The sequence below is a fragment of the Melanerpes formicivorus genome, unplaced genomic scaffold, assembly GCF_026170545.1.
Source record: "Melanerpes formicivorus ecotype bairdi unplaced genomic scaffold, bMelFor1.0.p_v2 SCAF_6, whole genome shotgun sequence".
In the NCBI taxonomy this organism is placed as follows: domain Eukaryota; kingdom Metazoa; phylum Chordata; class Aves; order Piciformes; family Picidae; genus Melanerpes; species Melanerpes formicivorus.
In genome coordinates this window covers 15,753,238-15,771,954 of record NW_027142358.1, presented here as the reverse complement: position 1 = coordinate 15,771,954, position 18,717 = coordinate 15,753,238, and the positions used below count along the sequence as shown (strand labels likewise).

Below are 18,717 nucleotides of genomic sequence, written 5' to 3'. Positions count from 1 at the left end.
ACAGTAGAAGATATGATTTAATGCTGAACCTGTCCTGATAAAATGACAAAACAGCACTTTGGAAAGTGACTTGAATCATTGTGTCTGAACACAAGTTACTTTTTGTGCTTTCTGGGCATTCAAACTTGATGAATAAACACAATCCTGTACATTTAACTTCAAGGGCCTATAACATAGAATGTTACCATTTTTGAAAAATTGTGAACAGGTGGATATATAGAAATGAGATGTCTCTTAGTGTGAATTTTTAAGCAGGTAACTGAAAAAGAGTGCATTATTTTCAAAACAATAAATGGTGTTGCCCTGAGAGTGCTTATTACTTAGGATTACTTAGGTTGTGTATTTATTATTATTTTTTTTAGTGTTACTCCTATATTCTACATAATGGTAGTTACTTTTTGAGGGGTTTTGTTTGTTTTTCCTTATAATGAAGGAAAATTCTTTTAAGACTGTAGTATTTATCAAGCATAGATGTATGTCAACATGGAGTTCTTTCTCTTGAAATAATTGCAAAATGGATTATTACACCAGTCCTTTCGATTTTTCCAGTAGCTCATATGTAAGCCTATCTACACATCCCATGCACAACAGCCAGGATAAAAAGGTGTTGGATGATACAGTGTAAGCCATTTTGAAATAATATTAGGAAAAAAAGGGGCCACTATATATTAAATTTTAGTGTTCTTATAATCCTCTTCTTATGTTGATGTAAAGCAACTGTGTATCAGATGGCTGCTACAGGTGTTGGCAACCCCTTATTCCATTTGATAATGGAAACAAGTGACAGCTAAAAAAGAAAGGCATAGTGTCATTAATCTGCATAAAAGGGGCATTGCCTTTGCCACTTACAAAAGCCACTGTGATTGTGACTGTCACTCAGGATCCAGGCTAGTTTTCTTGTCTGAAAATTTAAACTAGGAATGTGGAAAGAAAGCCACAGCAGAGGAGAGTATGCATAAGCTGTGTATGTGTGTTTTACTCTAAAAAGGTATGTGTGGTAATACTCCACGTGTCCAGGGACAGGAAAAGGGAAAATGATAGGAGGGACTGTCATAAGTGTTCATATCTGATGAGAATTAATAGTACCTGGGTTATGCCAGCAGTTGGTACAGTGCAAAGGAATTTAAACAGATGTACTGTGATGCTAAGAATGTATTTAGAGATGCAAGGTGATTACTCTTGGTAGTTGAATGGGGATTTTTACTTCAACTCACCTGTTCACTACTCTTACTAAAGTGGAAAAAGTACAAAGATACAAACTTCTTCATGGTAATTTACAAGGATTCTAGATGTGTTATAGTTTGTATTAGAAGTATTTGAGTTTCATGATCTATGGCACTCTAAATGTATCTCAGGTATTAAGTGAGAAGGGTGCTTAAAAAAGCCCTGATGCTGATAAGGCTAAAAGATCCTCATGAAGAAAGAGAGTGAATCTGAAATAACAATTTGTTTGGCACTATATTTTCTGGGTTTATGCAGATTTTTCAAAGGAATGTACATGATTGATGTTTACAGTTATGTCTTTGAAATAGGAAACAATATTTCCTGCTTGGTGTAATTGTTTATTTGGACTGCATTAGAATTACCATTAACACAATGTGGGTAGCTTTTTATGGATAACAATAGATTTGGTTGCATGCACTAAAAAGCCTGACAAAAAGCCTGATCCAATAATGTAATGTCAATCTTATACCATTTGCAGTACTTCCAGCTTTGGTTGCTTGATTACATTATTCACTGACATTTAGGTAAAATAATGCAGCTTAAGTTCAAGTTTACGACTACTCAGTAATAGCTAGATAATAGATAATTTCATTAAAGTATTGCAGAAAGGAATTTTGGAAAAGACATTAATTTGCAGTCAGGATAGTTCAATTTAGACTACATTTCATAGGACAAGATCATCTTTTTAAAATTGTAGTCTGTAAAGATGCAAGAAATATATGAAAGAATACTCAGTCATCTGGAGTAATCTATTATGCATATCAAGAATAAAATTAGAGCTCAATTTTATGGTGATGCACAAAAGAAAAAAATACTAATTTTAATTTAGGATCTAATAGGGTAGGTATACATTTTTGAAGATCATAAGTGATTTTTCAGAGTGCAGTCAGATGATGGACAATTTAAAAAAGCAAAGGTAAGGTAATTAAAAGGCACTGAGATGGAGGAGTAGTTAGAGTTGGAAACAAATGATGATGGTGGGCTGTTGAAAATTTGAGATTGAGGAAAGCAAATAGTAAATGTTAAAAGCACCTATGAGTAGTTCTAGGAGACAGCAGCTGCAAAACAAAATCAGATAAAATAGAGCAAGGAGTCTTAGGAAGTCACTCTTCAGGTGCAAGATAGGAGTGACTACATAAATTAATTTAATCAAGCACTTATATAAGGGATCAATGATTTGTAGACCCTCTCCTGCAGAAGATTTTAGAATATCCCATGTGTAGATCATTCTACTGATGCATATAAATTCAAGGACTATGAATCTATATATCCAAGTCTGAAAACTACTTAACACTGTTTTAAGAATCTCAGATTGACCATTCTTCCTACAAACTTATTCCAGTGTTTAACTACGTTGGTTAACTGGAACAGTTTTTTTGCTTCTAGTATACTTCTCATAAACTTGGTACTTTTCCATTTGTTCAATTCAATGTCAACATGGAAAAGGGATTAGTATTCTTTTTGCAGCATCATATGATGTGTTTGCATTTTCATGTCACCAATTATTTTCTGTTTCCTGGAGAGAAAGCAGCTACAACAACTTATTACTCCTTGATACATTGATAAAGAATATTAAAGAATATAACATTATTTGAAGCAGAATGCTGGTGTCTTATTCTTTAATATGTTAGTAGTCTCACTCAAAAGCCTTTGATTGAAATGGTGATCCCTGCATTGTTTCTCTGTTGCTCTCTTAAAACTGACTTGTCTTCAAAGAGATTCTGTCAAGGTAATGTAGCGCTATTTATAGTTGACAGTGTTTTCAGCTTATAGTAAGCAATTAAAATATCTCATGCTAAATAGAATAATACACTCTTCCTACTTAGCTGTCTGGTTCTCAGCAAACCTTATGAAATGCAGTTATCTTAAGCCAAATGAAGACCCTAATGGTGTGTTTTGCAAAAAAGCACATGCTCTGTGTTCTGTCCACTACTGAAAGCATCCCATTTTTATACTCCTTCCTTTTGCCATGTGATCCAGAAAAATGAAAGTGCTGTAAGGAAAAACAATGTTTCTCACAGAAATCTTTACTAAATAATGCTGTTGTATCAGTGTGTGACTGATTAATCTGGTTTTGTTGTTGCTTGTTTCTACTGTCAGTGGATTTTATTTTTATTTTTTTTTTCATTTTACACCAGATGTATCTAAAAGCTTGTGTGCTTGGGAGAGAATATAGAAGTACTTAGTTGTGGAAGGCATCTGCAGAACAGATGAGTCATGATGCATTCTTTAATTAGGTGAGAAATAGAAGGGTAATTTTCTAATGCCAGTTTGTGGTCTGTCAGACTTCAAAAAGAATGACAGAATATGTTGTCGTATGAATTAGGAAAGGGAAGTAAAGACAGGCATTTGTGCTGTTCCTACTTTTTTTTTCCCCCCCTGTAGAGCAGCTCCCTTATGGTGCTTTCAATTGATAACATGTAGATTAAGCAACAGTCTAAGAAATCTTAGACGATAACTTTATTTCACATTATGTGTTAATTCATAATTTGTTTTTATCAGATTTATATTTTACTTGTTTGCTTTAAAATTGAATAAAGAGGATACTGATCATTGATATAATTCAAAAGTGACTTAGTATGTATGAGCCTCAAGTCAGCAATGTATTTTCAAAAGGAATGTGAAAGAGAAAGATGCCTCTCAAAGTGAGGAAGGGAGGCCACTCCGCCTGTAGACACGGCAAGAATGGATTTGGAAATAAGACAGTAAGACAGAGTAATCCAAAGCGTATTCATCACGTGATGAATTCAAGGAGTTGTGTCTAGAAAGAGAAATACAGTTTAATTCGTTAAGCAAAGGAAAGACAGAATTAAAGAAAGGTACTTTGCAAAGTCCTACAAAATTATGCAGGAATATTTCTGTGAAGCTTTTTTGAGGAAGAGGACAAATTAATAGGCAACATATAGTCCAGATGGGAGGAAGGTGCAAGTTAAAAAGGTGAGAGAGAGAGGCAACCAAGTCTGATCACCATCTTGGCTATGAGTGTAAAAGAGAAGCTTCAGCATTTGACACTGAAACATGTTGGGAACAAAAAGTTCTCTGGCAGGGTTACATGTGTGTGCATAGGAGAAACAGTTAGCTAGGAATTTAGATGTGAGAGGTTGAGTAGTCAAAAAATATTTAAATAAATCTTTATCAATGACAAGAAGATGCAGGAGATAGTCACAGCATCATCTGTGGCTATCAAGTCATAGCCATCTGCAGTATCCAGTGAGAAAGGGGTTGTTCCTGCTTCACTCACTAGCTCCAGGCATGCAGAATGTCTTAGAAAATATCTGTAGCTAGGGATCCTGAGGAGTTTTATGATTGTAAGATGCAGAGATGTGAAGGCAGATAACACTGAACTTCTGCTACAGGCAAAGTGGCTTATCCCCTTGCCTTCACTAAAATATTTTTCTGATCTAACTGGCTGTTATTCCTTTTTGGGGAAGGAGCCAACTTAAATCTTCGTAAGTATCCTGCAGTTCTAACTGAAAATGCTAGTAGAAGAAGTTCCCTGGTGGCAGACCACATCATGTCAAAGGAAAGTGAAGTAAATTGGAAGGCATTTGCCATCAAAAAATCAATTAGCTTATTGAGGTTATGACTCAAAGAGTCAACTCTAAATTGAGTCACTTTCCAAGGCAGAAGAATTTTTTACTTTTTTCAATGTGGGGCAATCTTGATTAATAAATGAAAGCCATTTGGTGTAAGAAAATTACTATCACTCTGAGATGCTTGCCCGACACTGTTGATTCTCATCTATTCTTCCTGATTTATTTCAGTTATGATAGTTATTTTACTAGGTTGACATTTGATATGCATTCATGTTTATAATTTTGGTCTATGTTCATGCCTGTTTCAGAAGAGATGATATTAACTGCTTATTCCTCTCTGAGCTGTACAACTAAACCATGGTCAAAGGTACAGAAAGTATTCTGCATCAAATGGACATTGCTCTGACCAAAAGATACATCTGGCTTTTTCTTTAGTTTTGTTTCAGTACTACATCATTGAAACACAGTTAAAAAGCCTAACCATAAGCCCATTAGTTTTTCTTTTGTTATACTGTTATAAATATGTATGAAAGGAGTAAAAATAGACACTACCATGTCATAAACTTTGTAAAATTTGGATTTGTATATAAATAATATTTTGGTGGAGCTCTGAGTAAAGCAATATAGTTTAAAAAAAACAAAAACCCAAACACTGGGAGTTAATGCTGGGGGGGAAATTTCAACCTACCACAAATCTAAAAACTGCCATGAGCAAAGGAAATAAAAAGCTCCCTAATTTTTCGTATTGTCAGGTAGTTGTTTGTCTTTCTCAGGCCCCTTAAGCTTGTAGTATTTTTTCTTCAAAATTTTTTCAATTTTATATTCTATATAAAATTAAGAACTTAAATTTAGTTTATCTAATTTCAGTAATGGATTTAGCATTTGTACCACCCCTCAGAAGATTAAAACTGTAAATTGGGACAATCCTCTGATTAATTACTTCTTTTGCAGTAACTTCTTAAAGTTCCAAAGATGTAGCAGCTATGGTATGATACTGACATAAGTTCCTGAAGATTTTTTGTGGTGTTTTTTTCCTTTTGCATAAAACTTTTTATCTTTGAAACACTTTGCAAAATTTAACTAGATTAATATGTCTTAAAAATCAGTATTTTGTGTTTTGATATACAGTTATTCATAGACACAAATTTGCATCCGTCTAAGTCTTTGCAAACCTTGTTATTAAAAAAAGGCAAAAATATAAGGAGCAGACTGGTGTGATATGTGCCAAAAATTCAGGAGTTCACTTCCTTAGACAGAACAGGGAACTTTAAGTTCTATTTGGATGCCAGTTGTATGTTTCAGATGCCAAACTGGGTGTCCAACCTTTCTTATTATTGTGGGCTATTTTTGTGCAAAATGATTGATAGATGTCACGATGATTGCAAAGCTGGCCTAAAGTCTGAATGAACATAGAATATCTTCCCCTTACTTCTGTGTGGTCATAATGGCAGTGATTATACTGTGGCATTGATAAATCATGTCAAGGCTTTGATCTGAAGCTGGAAATATGGGCTTTACAGCTCCTGTCAAGGGGTCAAATGATACAAGAGAAAACACTCAAGATACTTTCAACTCTTGCAGTTACAGAATCCTGGAAGTACTCTTTCAAGACTGCTTTTGTGTGAACCTTCATATTAATAATCTCACAAACTATTTCAGGAAATATTAAAATGAGTGCTGTATTTTGTCCCCTCATGCTCATTCTATGGCTATTCAAAGCATAATCCCAGTAGAACCATTTCAAATGAAGCAGAAATAACTGAGAATAATAAATACATGAAATAAACTTGTGACCAATGTAGTTATTTAAACAGCAGTGAATTCTTTTGAAGAGAGAAAGGGTTTGATCATTTGTTCAGCTGTGATATAAGTGTCATGTAAAGTGTTGCTTCAATGTTGGTTGTGAGAAGTGTTTAAAGGATGCTGGAACACACTGTGAAAATTTTGCTCCATCTGTGCAAAGTTTAACTGGAGTAATTTTATTACGTCTCTTGTAATCACTCTTGCTCACAAGACTAGTTTGTCTGTGATACCTGTATAACTGGGCTTTATAACTACTCATATTACTATAAAAATACTGTAATAATGAACAGGATAAGTAAATGGATGTAATGTGAATATGAAATGAAAGCAGCGTTTAAAAAGCAGGAGGGGAAGGAAGAAAATCAGCAGTGTAGTCTGACTGTGCGTGAAGAATCAAATAAGGCTCTGTCTGTCTGGTTAGGTGAACTAAGTACACTGTCCACTCTAGATGCAATTTTTGTATTGAATTGAAGGACAGAGCACGCAGTTTCAGCAAATGATGACTTGATGTAAATGTTGACCTGAACAAAACTGTCAGTCTCAAGTCTTGCTTGTGTGACCCAGGCATGATTGTAGCATTTACTTTATTTACATGAAAAGATGGCAAGGCAAAGGGGAACTATACACCTTGATATAATATCAGCAAGATGCCCCTATGTTAGGCTAAATAAAATTAGTGCTATGAGGTTTTATTTTCAAAACAGAAGTTGTCATGGCTACAGTAAGTTCGGTGTGGTTTTTTTTCCCCCTTTGTTCCCCCCCCCCCCAAGTTTTGTGTAGCAAATTAATGAGGCTCTTTCAAAGCATCATATATGCATATATGGCACACATAAATACTGCATTTAGAGTTATCTGGATGCATTCCTGTGCAGACTACCCTGGATGATCCAGCTACTGTCAGGGCTATTGGACTTGATCTCTTGAGGTCCCTTCCAACCTCTAAAATTCTGTGATTCTGTAATTTATATCCAGTTATGTTAAATCTTTCTGATCATTGCTATTGTAATGTGTAGTCCATTGATTTTAGTGTATTTTATTCTGGGGTTTAGCAATAGAAATGCATCAAACAACACTTAGAACAAAGCCTGCTTACATGGAAGAGTAATAAAAGCATTTCTAACAGTCTGTTACTTCCTTCAAAAGGGAAAACTTTGCTGATCTAAAGGGCTGAAATTCCATAGGACAAGTTGATTTTACTTTAAACCAGTTAATACATTATTAGTCATGGAGACCTCAGCACACTGTCTGGAGCTCTTAAGAACTAGAACGCTTCTGGTTTTGGGAAACTTGGTGTAAAGAGGAGGTTCAAACTGGCTTCCTTTCTGCAGCAGCCTGAATGGTGCAATGATAAACACTAGTGGCCATATTTTTTTCTTAGCTCATATGTGTGCTACTGATGAAAAAAAAATTCCAAACTGAAGAATGTCACCAAAATTTAAATTGGAAAATTTTAAATCTTGTGTAATGCAACCTGTGAGCATAAATAATACTTTCTTTAGCTGTAGTCACATGCCTTTCTGACAAAAGTATCATTAAAAAAAAACCCACAGAACCAGACCAAAACTAAAGGACCTTTTGTTTGCCTTAAAACTGAGTAACAAAACCTGAGAGATCATCTCTGACATGAAGGATTATGGTCTAGTGTGCTAAGTGGTTTGCAAACAAGATGAAGTTTTGTTTTGGTTTAGCTAATTTCAGATCTTGTAGGTTTTTGTAAAAGACCATGGTACAAAAGTGCAGTAGTTTGCTGCAACATAGCTGACCTTACCTAACAATCATGACAAGTACTAAAATAACTGTGGAAAGGAAGATAATGAAGCTCTCTCTATCCTAGTTATAAATCTGTGGAATGCCATTAGCTTCAGTAGATTTCTGCAGCTTTTACAGGAACTTAACGTGGAATTAAGTGTTCAAGCCTCTGGGTTGGTGCAGGGTTGTTCATTCTGCTTCTCCTGTGTTTCCTGTGATGCATAGTGGCTCAGTGCATAGCCTACCTTATTTTGAGAAAAACCTTTGTTCTCAGTAATGGCATATGGAAAATTATCCTGTTGGGTTCTCAAATTACATCCACGTTATTTGTAAAGTATGAGGTGTTGTCTTCTGTCCTGTATGTTAACATTTGGCTTCTCTTCCCTTTTGCCTGCTTTTCTTAATCAATTTTGTTTGAACAATAACAGAAATGTTTCATAACTTCAATGACTGCAGATAGCTTAAAAAGTAATTTTAATGTAATTTTACTGTAATCTCTAGCACTGAAGCTTCATAAAATATAGCTTTTGTACATCAAGGAGAATTTTGCTGTATACTTTCATGCATCTAAAGAGAGGAAAGGGCATGCTGTACTTAACTTGTTTGACCTGTAATGTATACAAGGAATGGAAAATTTGGCTGCATGAGTAATGACCTGGTAGCCCAGGTAATTTCCTTTATGCCTTCAATTAGGTAACTTACATTCATAACGCATAGACTCTTGCTTGTTGAACAGTCTAGCATTATATTTGGAGAGCTACTGCTATACTAACTGGTATTATGTTCGCATTCAGTGATTTATTTGACTTGGGAAGCCAAAGAATTTCTTCTTTCCTAACAGAATATTTTTCCGGGGTGCCAAATGATCAGATTTTCTATGTTCTAGTTTTCACTTACTATAGTTGTGATGAATGCATGATCATTTGCAATATATGTATGTATATATATGTATATATGGTGGGACATTATGTATATATAGTATATACATCAGCATATATTGGGACAACTTTCAGTTTTGTCTGTGATTTCAATATTGTTCTGTGGCTTCACCAACCGATTTTAGATACCTCACAAATAAATCACTGATCATACTTTTGGAAATTACCTTCTTTCTCAGATAAAAGTATTAAGTACCAGTTTGTATAGGGTATGCCTTGGACTTGTCTCACTGTTAAATAAAGCACAATATAATAAGCTAGAATTTGCAATGGCTGCCTGACACACACAAAGGTATTTAAATTAACCTGCATGCAGAAATTAACCCTTAGAGTACTGCTTCAAATTTCTCAATTATTTTGTTATTTAACTTTACCAGCAGTCTATGCTGCTTTTATACTTGGTTCTTAGTGTTGTACATAAAGTACATTAAATAGCTATACACAAAAAAGAAGTGAGAAAAAGGGAAAAAAACCCAAACTAGCCCAAACCAACTTCTTACAAACAAGGGATTCTACAAGACTAAGTACCCTAGATTGCTAATGGGTAATATATTCCTGAGCAACTACTTTTCTTTTAAGGTTTCATGTAATTACATCAACTAAGAATGTGTAATGTTTCACTGTGACTTTGTGCTTGTTAGGCTTGCTGCTAAAGTATCATAGCTATGTCTCCTATAGAAAGAAGTCAGTTCTTTAAGGGTTAATATGGGGCTAAGGAATCCTCAGGTATTCTCCTGCTTGTCCCTTCTTAAAGGTACCTGCATGTTAATTCTCACATATTACCTGAACAGGTGAATATAAAGACTGTATGAATGACTAACTGAATGAATTAACTTCAAATGCTTGCTTGTATCTTGTAAACAACTGGAAAACAGAGCTGTGATTTCTGAATCAAGGTCTTTAATGAAATGCATAAAAATTTCAGTACACTAGAAACTGATATACTGATTAATTTACTCTGATTTCTTTTTCTTTCAAATAGCCCAATAGAATCTTGCCAGAATTTCTACAAAGATTTCACATTACAGATCGACATGGCTTTCAATGTGTTCTTCCTACTCTACTTCGGCCTGCGTGTAAGTAGTGTATCTTTGATAGCATGAGACAGAGAAGGAACATAGCTAATTAGAGAGAGTCTTTGAATATGGGCTGACTTTAAAATGTCTGGACAAAAATAAAGTAGTTTCTAAATTCCATGAGCAAAGCATTTGATGAGAACATTTAGGCAATACTACTAAGTACCTAGGATTACCAAGGAGACTAGACCAAGCTGTCTGTTCCAGAATGTTCTTGTGTGGTGGAAAGTGCTGGTCAGTGATGCTAAATCTAGTTTCAGTATTCTCAATTGAGTGATAACTACCTCAGCCAGCCTAGTGAATACTGGATCCCTTCCTCTGCGGCTAGATATGTCTTGGGCAGTTGAAGATTGAGATAAAAGCTGGTAGAGCTGCTGTATACACTTTTATGTACATCCAGTTTCCCAAGCTACTGAGGAATGCTTTGAAGAAGCATTTATTTCTTTTGCAGAGGTAAATACTAGTTAGCATACTGAAATGTATATCCTTAGAATATACTTATCTCTTTCTGAAAATCCAGTAATGCTGTGTCAGGATCTAAAAGTCTGGATATCTGAAACAATTACATGAAAAAGTTTGGGCTGGTAATGCTCTCAGTTCAAACTCTTGGGGTGTTTTGGGGTTTTTTGTTGCTTGTTGGGCTTTCTTGTTTTTTAAAAAATACATTTATTGTTAGCTGGAAAATCAGGGGAAAATGCCTCAAATACAGTAGAACCACAAGAAAAACCTCATGTGAGCAGAAGGCCTGACATATTGATCTTATAATTTGATGCAAGTATGGCCTCCTGATCTTTCTTTGTCCAGAGAGTACTGTAGAGTGCAGATCCTGGAGACTCAACTCACTTTAGCAGTTCTAGTATGTGGGATGAACTGCTGGAGCACCTTTTTCACTTTTAGTTTCAAACGAAAAACAACAACTTTGTTTCAATTGTTGGATAACACCCCTTAACCTGTTTGAAAGCATAAAGGTTGTGCACTATGGAAAGGTAAATTGCAGATTATGAAAATACTGGTATGACATCTTAAAGAGCTTTTACTTCTGAATATTTTGACTCCTTTTAAATTCAACACAAGTGAATAGAAAGCTTCTGCTGAAACTGGATATTTTTCTATGGTTTTCAAGCTGGAGCATTACTATTCGGTAAATACAGACCAACAAAATGTCAGTTTATTTTGGGGTTTGACTCTTTTCCAAGGCAAATGCTGCTCCTATTGTCTGTCTTCTTCTTATGTATGATTTCAACATTCTTGGTATCAGTAGGGTCCCCATTCTAATACTGTATCTGGGATTCCAGCAAAGTTTGTATGCACCATAAAAATTTTCTGTTAACTTTTTAAAGTAATTCTAAAGCCAAGTAGATTAAGTGGATAGAGAACGCCAGTATTTTCTTTGAAAAAGAGACAGGGCATATAGTCAGTAGTTAAGAAACAGGCAGTGTTTTGAATTTTCTTAGTCTATGTTTTAAGATTAACATGAGTAAAATTTTCTGTTAAATATCTGAGATGAGATAATTCTTTTATTTGTGTGTATAAAAGCATGTGTTTTAATTATTACCTGAATGTGAATAGTAGTTTGGTCTCATTTGTTGTCTAAGTTTGCCAGTATTCCCTACACTGATTTTGTGGTCAGGAAAGAGAAATGACCTTAGGCTTGAATTATGCCTTGTAAAAGTCATCTGGTGATTACCGCTGGGCAGGATCATAATGAGACTCTTTGTAAACTATCTTGTGTTTAGAAACTTGAGAACAGGAAATACACAATAAGACTGCTACCAACATATTTGGTGTGCTACAGCAAAGGTGATATATCTATACTTTTGTAATGTTATTGATATGTTGTTAAAATGCAGAGAAAATGTGTTCTAGTACAGATATTACAACTCATCATATAAATGATCTGTTACCAAGCAGTGCACAAGGAAGATTTTGTGGTGACACATGTTGTTTTGTCTGAACTGACCTAAAGCATCAGTCACTTCTTTACTAACTTTGGAGTTTAATATTTTAGAATGGAAAATATTGCACAGATTTGAAACCACCATCAGCACAATCTGATTCTTTCATCCCATCATCTGTTGTTTTTTTTCTTTTTCAGTTCATAGCAGCTAATGACAAGCTATGGTTTTGGCTAGAAGTTAATTCAGTAGTAGATTTCTTCACGGTTCCTCCAGTGTTTGTGTCAGTATATTTAAACAGAAGTTGGCTTGGTGAGTAAAACAATATTTTCTTTTAATTTCTGTTATAAAAGTACTTAAACTTTGAACATTTGGATGGAGAATTTCTTCATGTTGTGATATCATGTATGGCAGAATGTTTCCAAGGTTGGCTTTGCAATGAATTTGCCATGTCAGGAGACAGGCGGGTTTATGTCAGAAACAGCACTTAAATCCATTTTGTTCTTGCTTCATTAATACAATCTCCTACTCTAAGTGGTGATGAGCTCCAATTTGAATGTACTGTATAACATGAGTCTGTTTTGGCTAGAACTGTGAATTTTATGTAGTTGTCTCAGCTTACAACCTGAACGAGTCATTCAGACCATTAATGTACTGCACTGGGTTGCCATGAATTGCTGTACCAATAATTTTTTTTCACATTTTGAGCCAATGTAGGTAAATTTTAAAAGCACTGAAACAATATATTTGGAAAACTTGTTTAGATACCTGCTGGGCTTAGCTATCATGTAGTTAGAAACTTGTGAGTGGCAAATACGTAAGATGGCTACCAACCTGTTTAATGTGCTTGAGCAAAGATGATGTACCTATACAGGGTAGAAGTACATTAGAAAAAAAATGCTATATGTAATAGAGAATAAAAAATGAAGCAATGCAGACAAATTAACTCAAGAGTACCCGTAATGCAACATATTGTTTCTTGCAGAAATTGCATATTCTCTCTGGTTAAGTAAAATGAAGGTAAAACCTACAAATGGCATACTTCGTAAATGCTATGTATTTAGGCACCATATGAAACATCACCATTTGCCAATCCATTTCTCCAGAAATACAGGCACTTATTCCTGGGAACTAAAGAAAGTGGTCATTTAAAATGTTTCACATAGAAGGGAAAATAAAGGAACTATTTCTTTATACTGCTATATTTTCAACTTGATACAGGAGTGTAAAGATGCAAAAATTGTTGATGAATTGTTGTTGGGAAAAACCCAACCAGATTGCTCAATGTATAATGCACACACATTAGAGTTCTATATAAATCTGTGATTATTAATATGCCAAAGAAGAAAGTGATAAAACAGTGAGAATAGTTCAGTATGGATCCTCATGTGATTATTGTCTTCATCACTTACTTCTGCTGAATACATAAAACTATGTAATGCTTTCTGAGGGAGAAAAGCTCATACATTTCCATATTATGATAGGAAATAAAATAAAGTGAAGGTATGTAAATATAAAACAAACTCATGCTTAAAAGAAAATTGCTGATTTCACTAGCTGTAATTCAATCCCAGATTATTTGAATTATTTTAAAGAGATGTATTTTCATACTTGAATGTGATTTAAGAGTTTCCTATAACTTTGGTATTAAAATTGTTGGTGGTAAAAACAATCTGAGATCAGAAACTATAATCACAGAATCTATAGAAGAGTAATTTGAAATGAAAAACTAGGAAACCCGCAAAATTTGGTAAATGAGGCAAAGAGGTAATTATGTAAGACAAATAACCCTTTATTAAAGTGACTGCATAATTGACTGACTCATGGTGACACAGCAATCTAATTAACAGTGCCAACAGAAATAATGAATTTACCCATTTAGCAGTTTCTGCTGGATAGTTTTTACAAGATTTATGTCGTTTTGCCAGCAGAGTTAAACCTTGTACTTACTCATAGAATTGAAAGGATTTCTTGTTTATAAAATCAATTTACCTGTTTTCTCATGGAATCCTTCTGAGAGATTTAACCCCTGCTGAGGCACAGATTTTTAATTTTTTCTTTAATTTTTAATGTAATCATTTTAGGATTATATTTACAATGTTTGAGCTTTGCACCTGCTTCCACTAGGTTTATTCTAAAGGGGTTTTCTCTTTAGGGAAAATCATGCTTAGTAAAATAATTGACCAGTTCAAGATTTATTGGAGTTCCTGGCATAGGTGTAATCTAGATCAGGAAGTTATTATTTGGAGATGCTGTGAAAGTGTTGAGATGCTGAAGTGTATTAATGAATGTTTTCTATTCCTTGGCACCTTTTAAAGAAATGGCAAAATTTACTCTGCCTCTGGAGCTCAAATACTTTGGACGTAGTTGTGGATAATACAGTGGCAGGACTAGATGTGTGAGTGGAAGGGAAGGGAAGATGTTTGAATGATATTAGTTACAGTTTCAGGTTAGATGCCTATTTTCCCTATTACATAATTTTTAGAATTGAAAGAGATATCCTTCAGAGTTTGTAACTTCTCGTTTCTGTATCATGTCTCTGTGGAAAGAGGGTTTGCACCAAGGTTAGCCTTTTAGAGAGGTGAGTGAATAGAGAGTGCTTGATCTTAGGCAAATGAAAATCATTTAACAGGTATGGGTTCAGTGTATCCCAATAATCCTTTGAATGTTTTAAGAATTTGTTACTGATTAAGCAGAATTCCTTTATATGCTTTAAGTTTCAAGATAATTTAGGAGCTCAGATAAATACATGGTATTGTCTGGTACATATTAAACATGAGGGTCTTTCCAGTTTATTTCAGTGTTGATTGGTATCAGTCATCTGTGATGAGTTCATCTGAGTACTAGGCAGAATGAAAGTCACCAGAATGTGGCTCTTTGGAGTCCTGATTTCATAAGAACTGTCCTGGTTTAGCTAACTGATAATAAACTATGAGCACACAGTTTAAAAAGTATTTTTAAAAAATCACACCATCCTAAATAAAAAATAAACTTTGCCTTTGGAGCATTAAATGCTCATTGAAAGATGTAAAGTATAGCAGAGGACGTGTGGTCTGAATGTATAATCTTTTAATGTACTATAGTTGGAAGCAATTGGATTTTTTCCTTTTCTTACACTAGTTCAAAAATGCCACCATTCACTTATATGTAACTCTTAGCATGTGAAGCCTTCCACCTTTCCTGCTACTTTTTTTTTTGTGCTTTCAGTTGTCATAAAATATATTTTAGTATCTCAAAATGCTGATTCTGAATAAAAATTTGTAATCAGTATTTGGGTTCAAACCTAGTCCTTCACCTAGATTCCATAATGCAAACAAAATTCAACATGCAAGAATGATTAGATGTTGCTTTTCCATCAAAAGGTTTCTGGGATCGGTAGGGTGATCACTGTCTAAAATACAGTGGTAGGCACAACATAACTTCAAACCTTCAAAATATGAAATTTTTTAGATTTGATAAATCCATTAGAATTTCTGGGGTATCATTTTTGCTAGCATAGGGTACTATAGGAAAAGGAAGTACATGAGCAGAACACAGTTGGCACATGGAATGATCTATATGGTATTGAAATAATAGGAAGAAAAAAGTAACCTGTACTTCAATATATACATTACTTTGACATTTGGTATACAAAGTTGTGTACTCTGACATAAAACTCTGCAGATATGAATATCAATGTGTTTTCTGATGTTTTTCCAACACTCTTCTTCAAATAGTGACATTTGTGTAGATATTGACACGTAAACTAAAGCTATGCTTTGTCATATGATAGATATTTTTTTGCACAACACAGTACAGGAAGGAAACTTTCTGATAGTGATAGAAGTATAATTCTCCACTTCAAGTGCAAGATTCTATGGAGTGAAGGGAAGAATGATAACAGAAAGGGTGGAGTTTCTTGCTCTTGAGATTTTACAGGTAATTTTGAGATCTGATTTCAAGCAAACAGTGCATTGCTGAGTCTGGATACTGTCTTTATATTCTGAGTGAAGGTAGGCTAAAAAAGTTGTTGGGTGAAAACAAAAAAATTGCAATGGGAGAAACAATGCTTTGGTAAAAATATTTTATTTTTTTTTAACAAAAAGTCATCATGATTTGAGTATCATAGCTAAGTTTCAGATTCAGATCTTCATTTCTTTGGATAGCTTGCAGTGTCCCAAGCTGGCGAGCCCTGCAACAAATGAACATCTTGGAGTTATATTGTGCAATGACTTACAAACACTCTACTTAATCACTTAAAACTGGTATTCTATCTTCTAGTATAGAAAAGGCAATTCAAATAACTGAAAAGTTTTTTATCATGTACTTGTATGCTTTTGAAAAAGGAAATACTGACTTTATAAGCGGACTCTTTTGAGAAAAAGTTGCCTTGGCAGGATGCTGTTGTTAGAGGAAGATGACACAGGTGAAATATGATCTTGGGTTCACATTTACAAGGACATGTGAATGAGGAACAATCAACCTTAGAACTACAGTGATTTAAATAAAGCCTAATATATGAATTTGGTAGTATCTCATATTGCTGAATGACAGAAATTAAAGATACAAACCACAGTCCATTTCCTTTTCCTGGCCATATGCTTCATCTACTCTACTGTACACGGTTTTAACCAATAGAAACTGATTCCCAATACATTCTATTTTTAGGAAGTTTTTTTCATCCTTTTCCCCTGACACCCATGTCAGTATATGCTGCTGCAGCTATGCTGTTTTTTGTCAGAAACCAGTTCCAGATTTACAATGGGGTAAAGAAGATGGACAACAGATACAAACATAGACACGTGAAAAACATAGAGAACAGGTCTCTCACTGTGGTGATTAGCATAACTGTGAAAAAGAGGGGATTCTTGCTCACATTTTCTCCAAATCCTGTTATCTCAGTTTCGGATGAGGCTTGTGGTCTCAGTATCAGTTGCTGGTCTTAGAAGACTGTCTCCAATATCTCTGGTAGACATTCATATAATTTTGTGAGTCAGAGTGAAATTGTATTCCCTCTGTCAAAAGAGATAGATAGCTTGGAAGAAAAAGGAATGTCTTAAGACAGTTACACTGATAGTGTGAGTGCCACCTGGCTATCCAGGAAGTCTCCTTCAAGATGAAGCTTTAGTTAAAAGTCTGTGGCATGAAAACATTTGCTTCGATACACTGTAGTCTTTTTTGTCATAACCTCTCTTGACAAATCAGTCTGTAACCATATTTGAATCTGCAGAACAAAATTCCTGTTGGAAAACATACATGTTTTGATGGAACTTGGAGCACTGCACTACCTTAGTTCTACTTATGCAAAGAAGCACTCTGATAATTAAATTATAGGGATACCAGTGTGAGGGAGGAATTTTGAGATCCAAAACTTTATAAATGCATCTAGTGGTCTCAAAACTGTCCCACTCTTAGCACCTTAGATTTGCAATCATTAGCAAATGTTTTGTTGGTTAAGTGTTGTGTATTTCTGCCATCTATTGGCAAAAACTTTGAATATGCATCCAAATTCTGTATTTCTTACAAAGCCAGTGTATTTTATGGAGCTTTAAAACATTTTGTGTAATTTACGAGAATTTATAAGTTATTTATATCTAATGTATAATGAAAGCTAAATGCTGTAAAATTTCCTAGAATTGTTTTTTATGTATATGTGCATATGCACTACTTTTCTCTACAGTAGCATTTCTTTGTATGCCTTCAAACATATCAGAAGGAATTTAGTGAAAATAGTTCTGAATACTCAATCTGCTTGGTGACTCATTAATATGTCACTGAATGGACTATATCCCATTTATAGTGCATTGAAGACAGCAATTTTTTTGCTTTTTCGAAATACTTTAATCAGTTCAGTTTTCACAAAGCAGGCACATTTTGACAGGGTACCAGTTAGTGATACCCACAACAGGCATTTAAATTGTCAAAATATTGATAGCAAAAGGTAACCTTGTGACAAATAGGCATTTGTCATAACATTCAGGAAGAATTCTTATGAATATTGTGTCACACAAGTATGATATGTTGCTTCTTCTCTCTCCTCCATTGATGAGAAGTCAGTCTTAAGTTTTGTGTTACTTATAAACAAATGCATATAGTTTGTTGCTATCCCACTTTACACTAGCTTGTTCTCTTTATTATCAAGCCTTAGATCCTCTAGTATTATTGATTTACTTTATTAGTGTGGATTTTAATTTCCCTCCAGAACATTAGTAGAAGTATTAAATAATCTAAGGTCAAGAACATATCCCTGACAAGGCTCCCACATTCATTTCAAGACTTAATGGTTCTTGGTCCATTTAATTAGTGTGATGGCAATGCTGAGTAAATTACATTAGTATTTATAGCTTTATTGCTCAAACATGACATTTAATGGAAAGGCTAATGGTATTGGATGCTTTTCTAAAATGTACACATAAATATAGTTCTTTATCTTGACCACTTAGTTTTTGTGTAGCAGAATTCTTTATTTTGTGTAAGATGGATTAATAGGTCCATGTGTTGTTTTTTTTTTTAACAT

General features: G+C 34.5%; 1 protein-coding gene across 18 annotated transcripts in view; it reads left to right on the top strand.

Annotated features, from left to right (window-relative positions):
* KCNMA1 (potassium calcium-activated channel subfamily M alpha 1) overlaps window positions 1–18,717 on the top strand; it is a 410,890-nt gene that overhangs the window by 215,910 nt on the left and 176,263 nt on the right. For all 18 annotated transcript variants that reach the window (XM_068139897.1, XM_068139896.1, XM_068139895.1 and 15 more), the window contains exons 4-5: window positions 10,233–10,326; window positions 12,422–12,533. In XM_068139897.1, coding sequence (XP_067995998.1) covers window positions 10,233–10,326; window positions 12,422–12,533 — 206 coding nt within the window. The remainder of the gene's footprint in view (window positions 1–10,232; window positions 10,327–12,421; window positions 12,534–18,717) is intronic.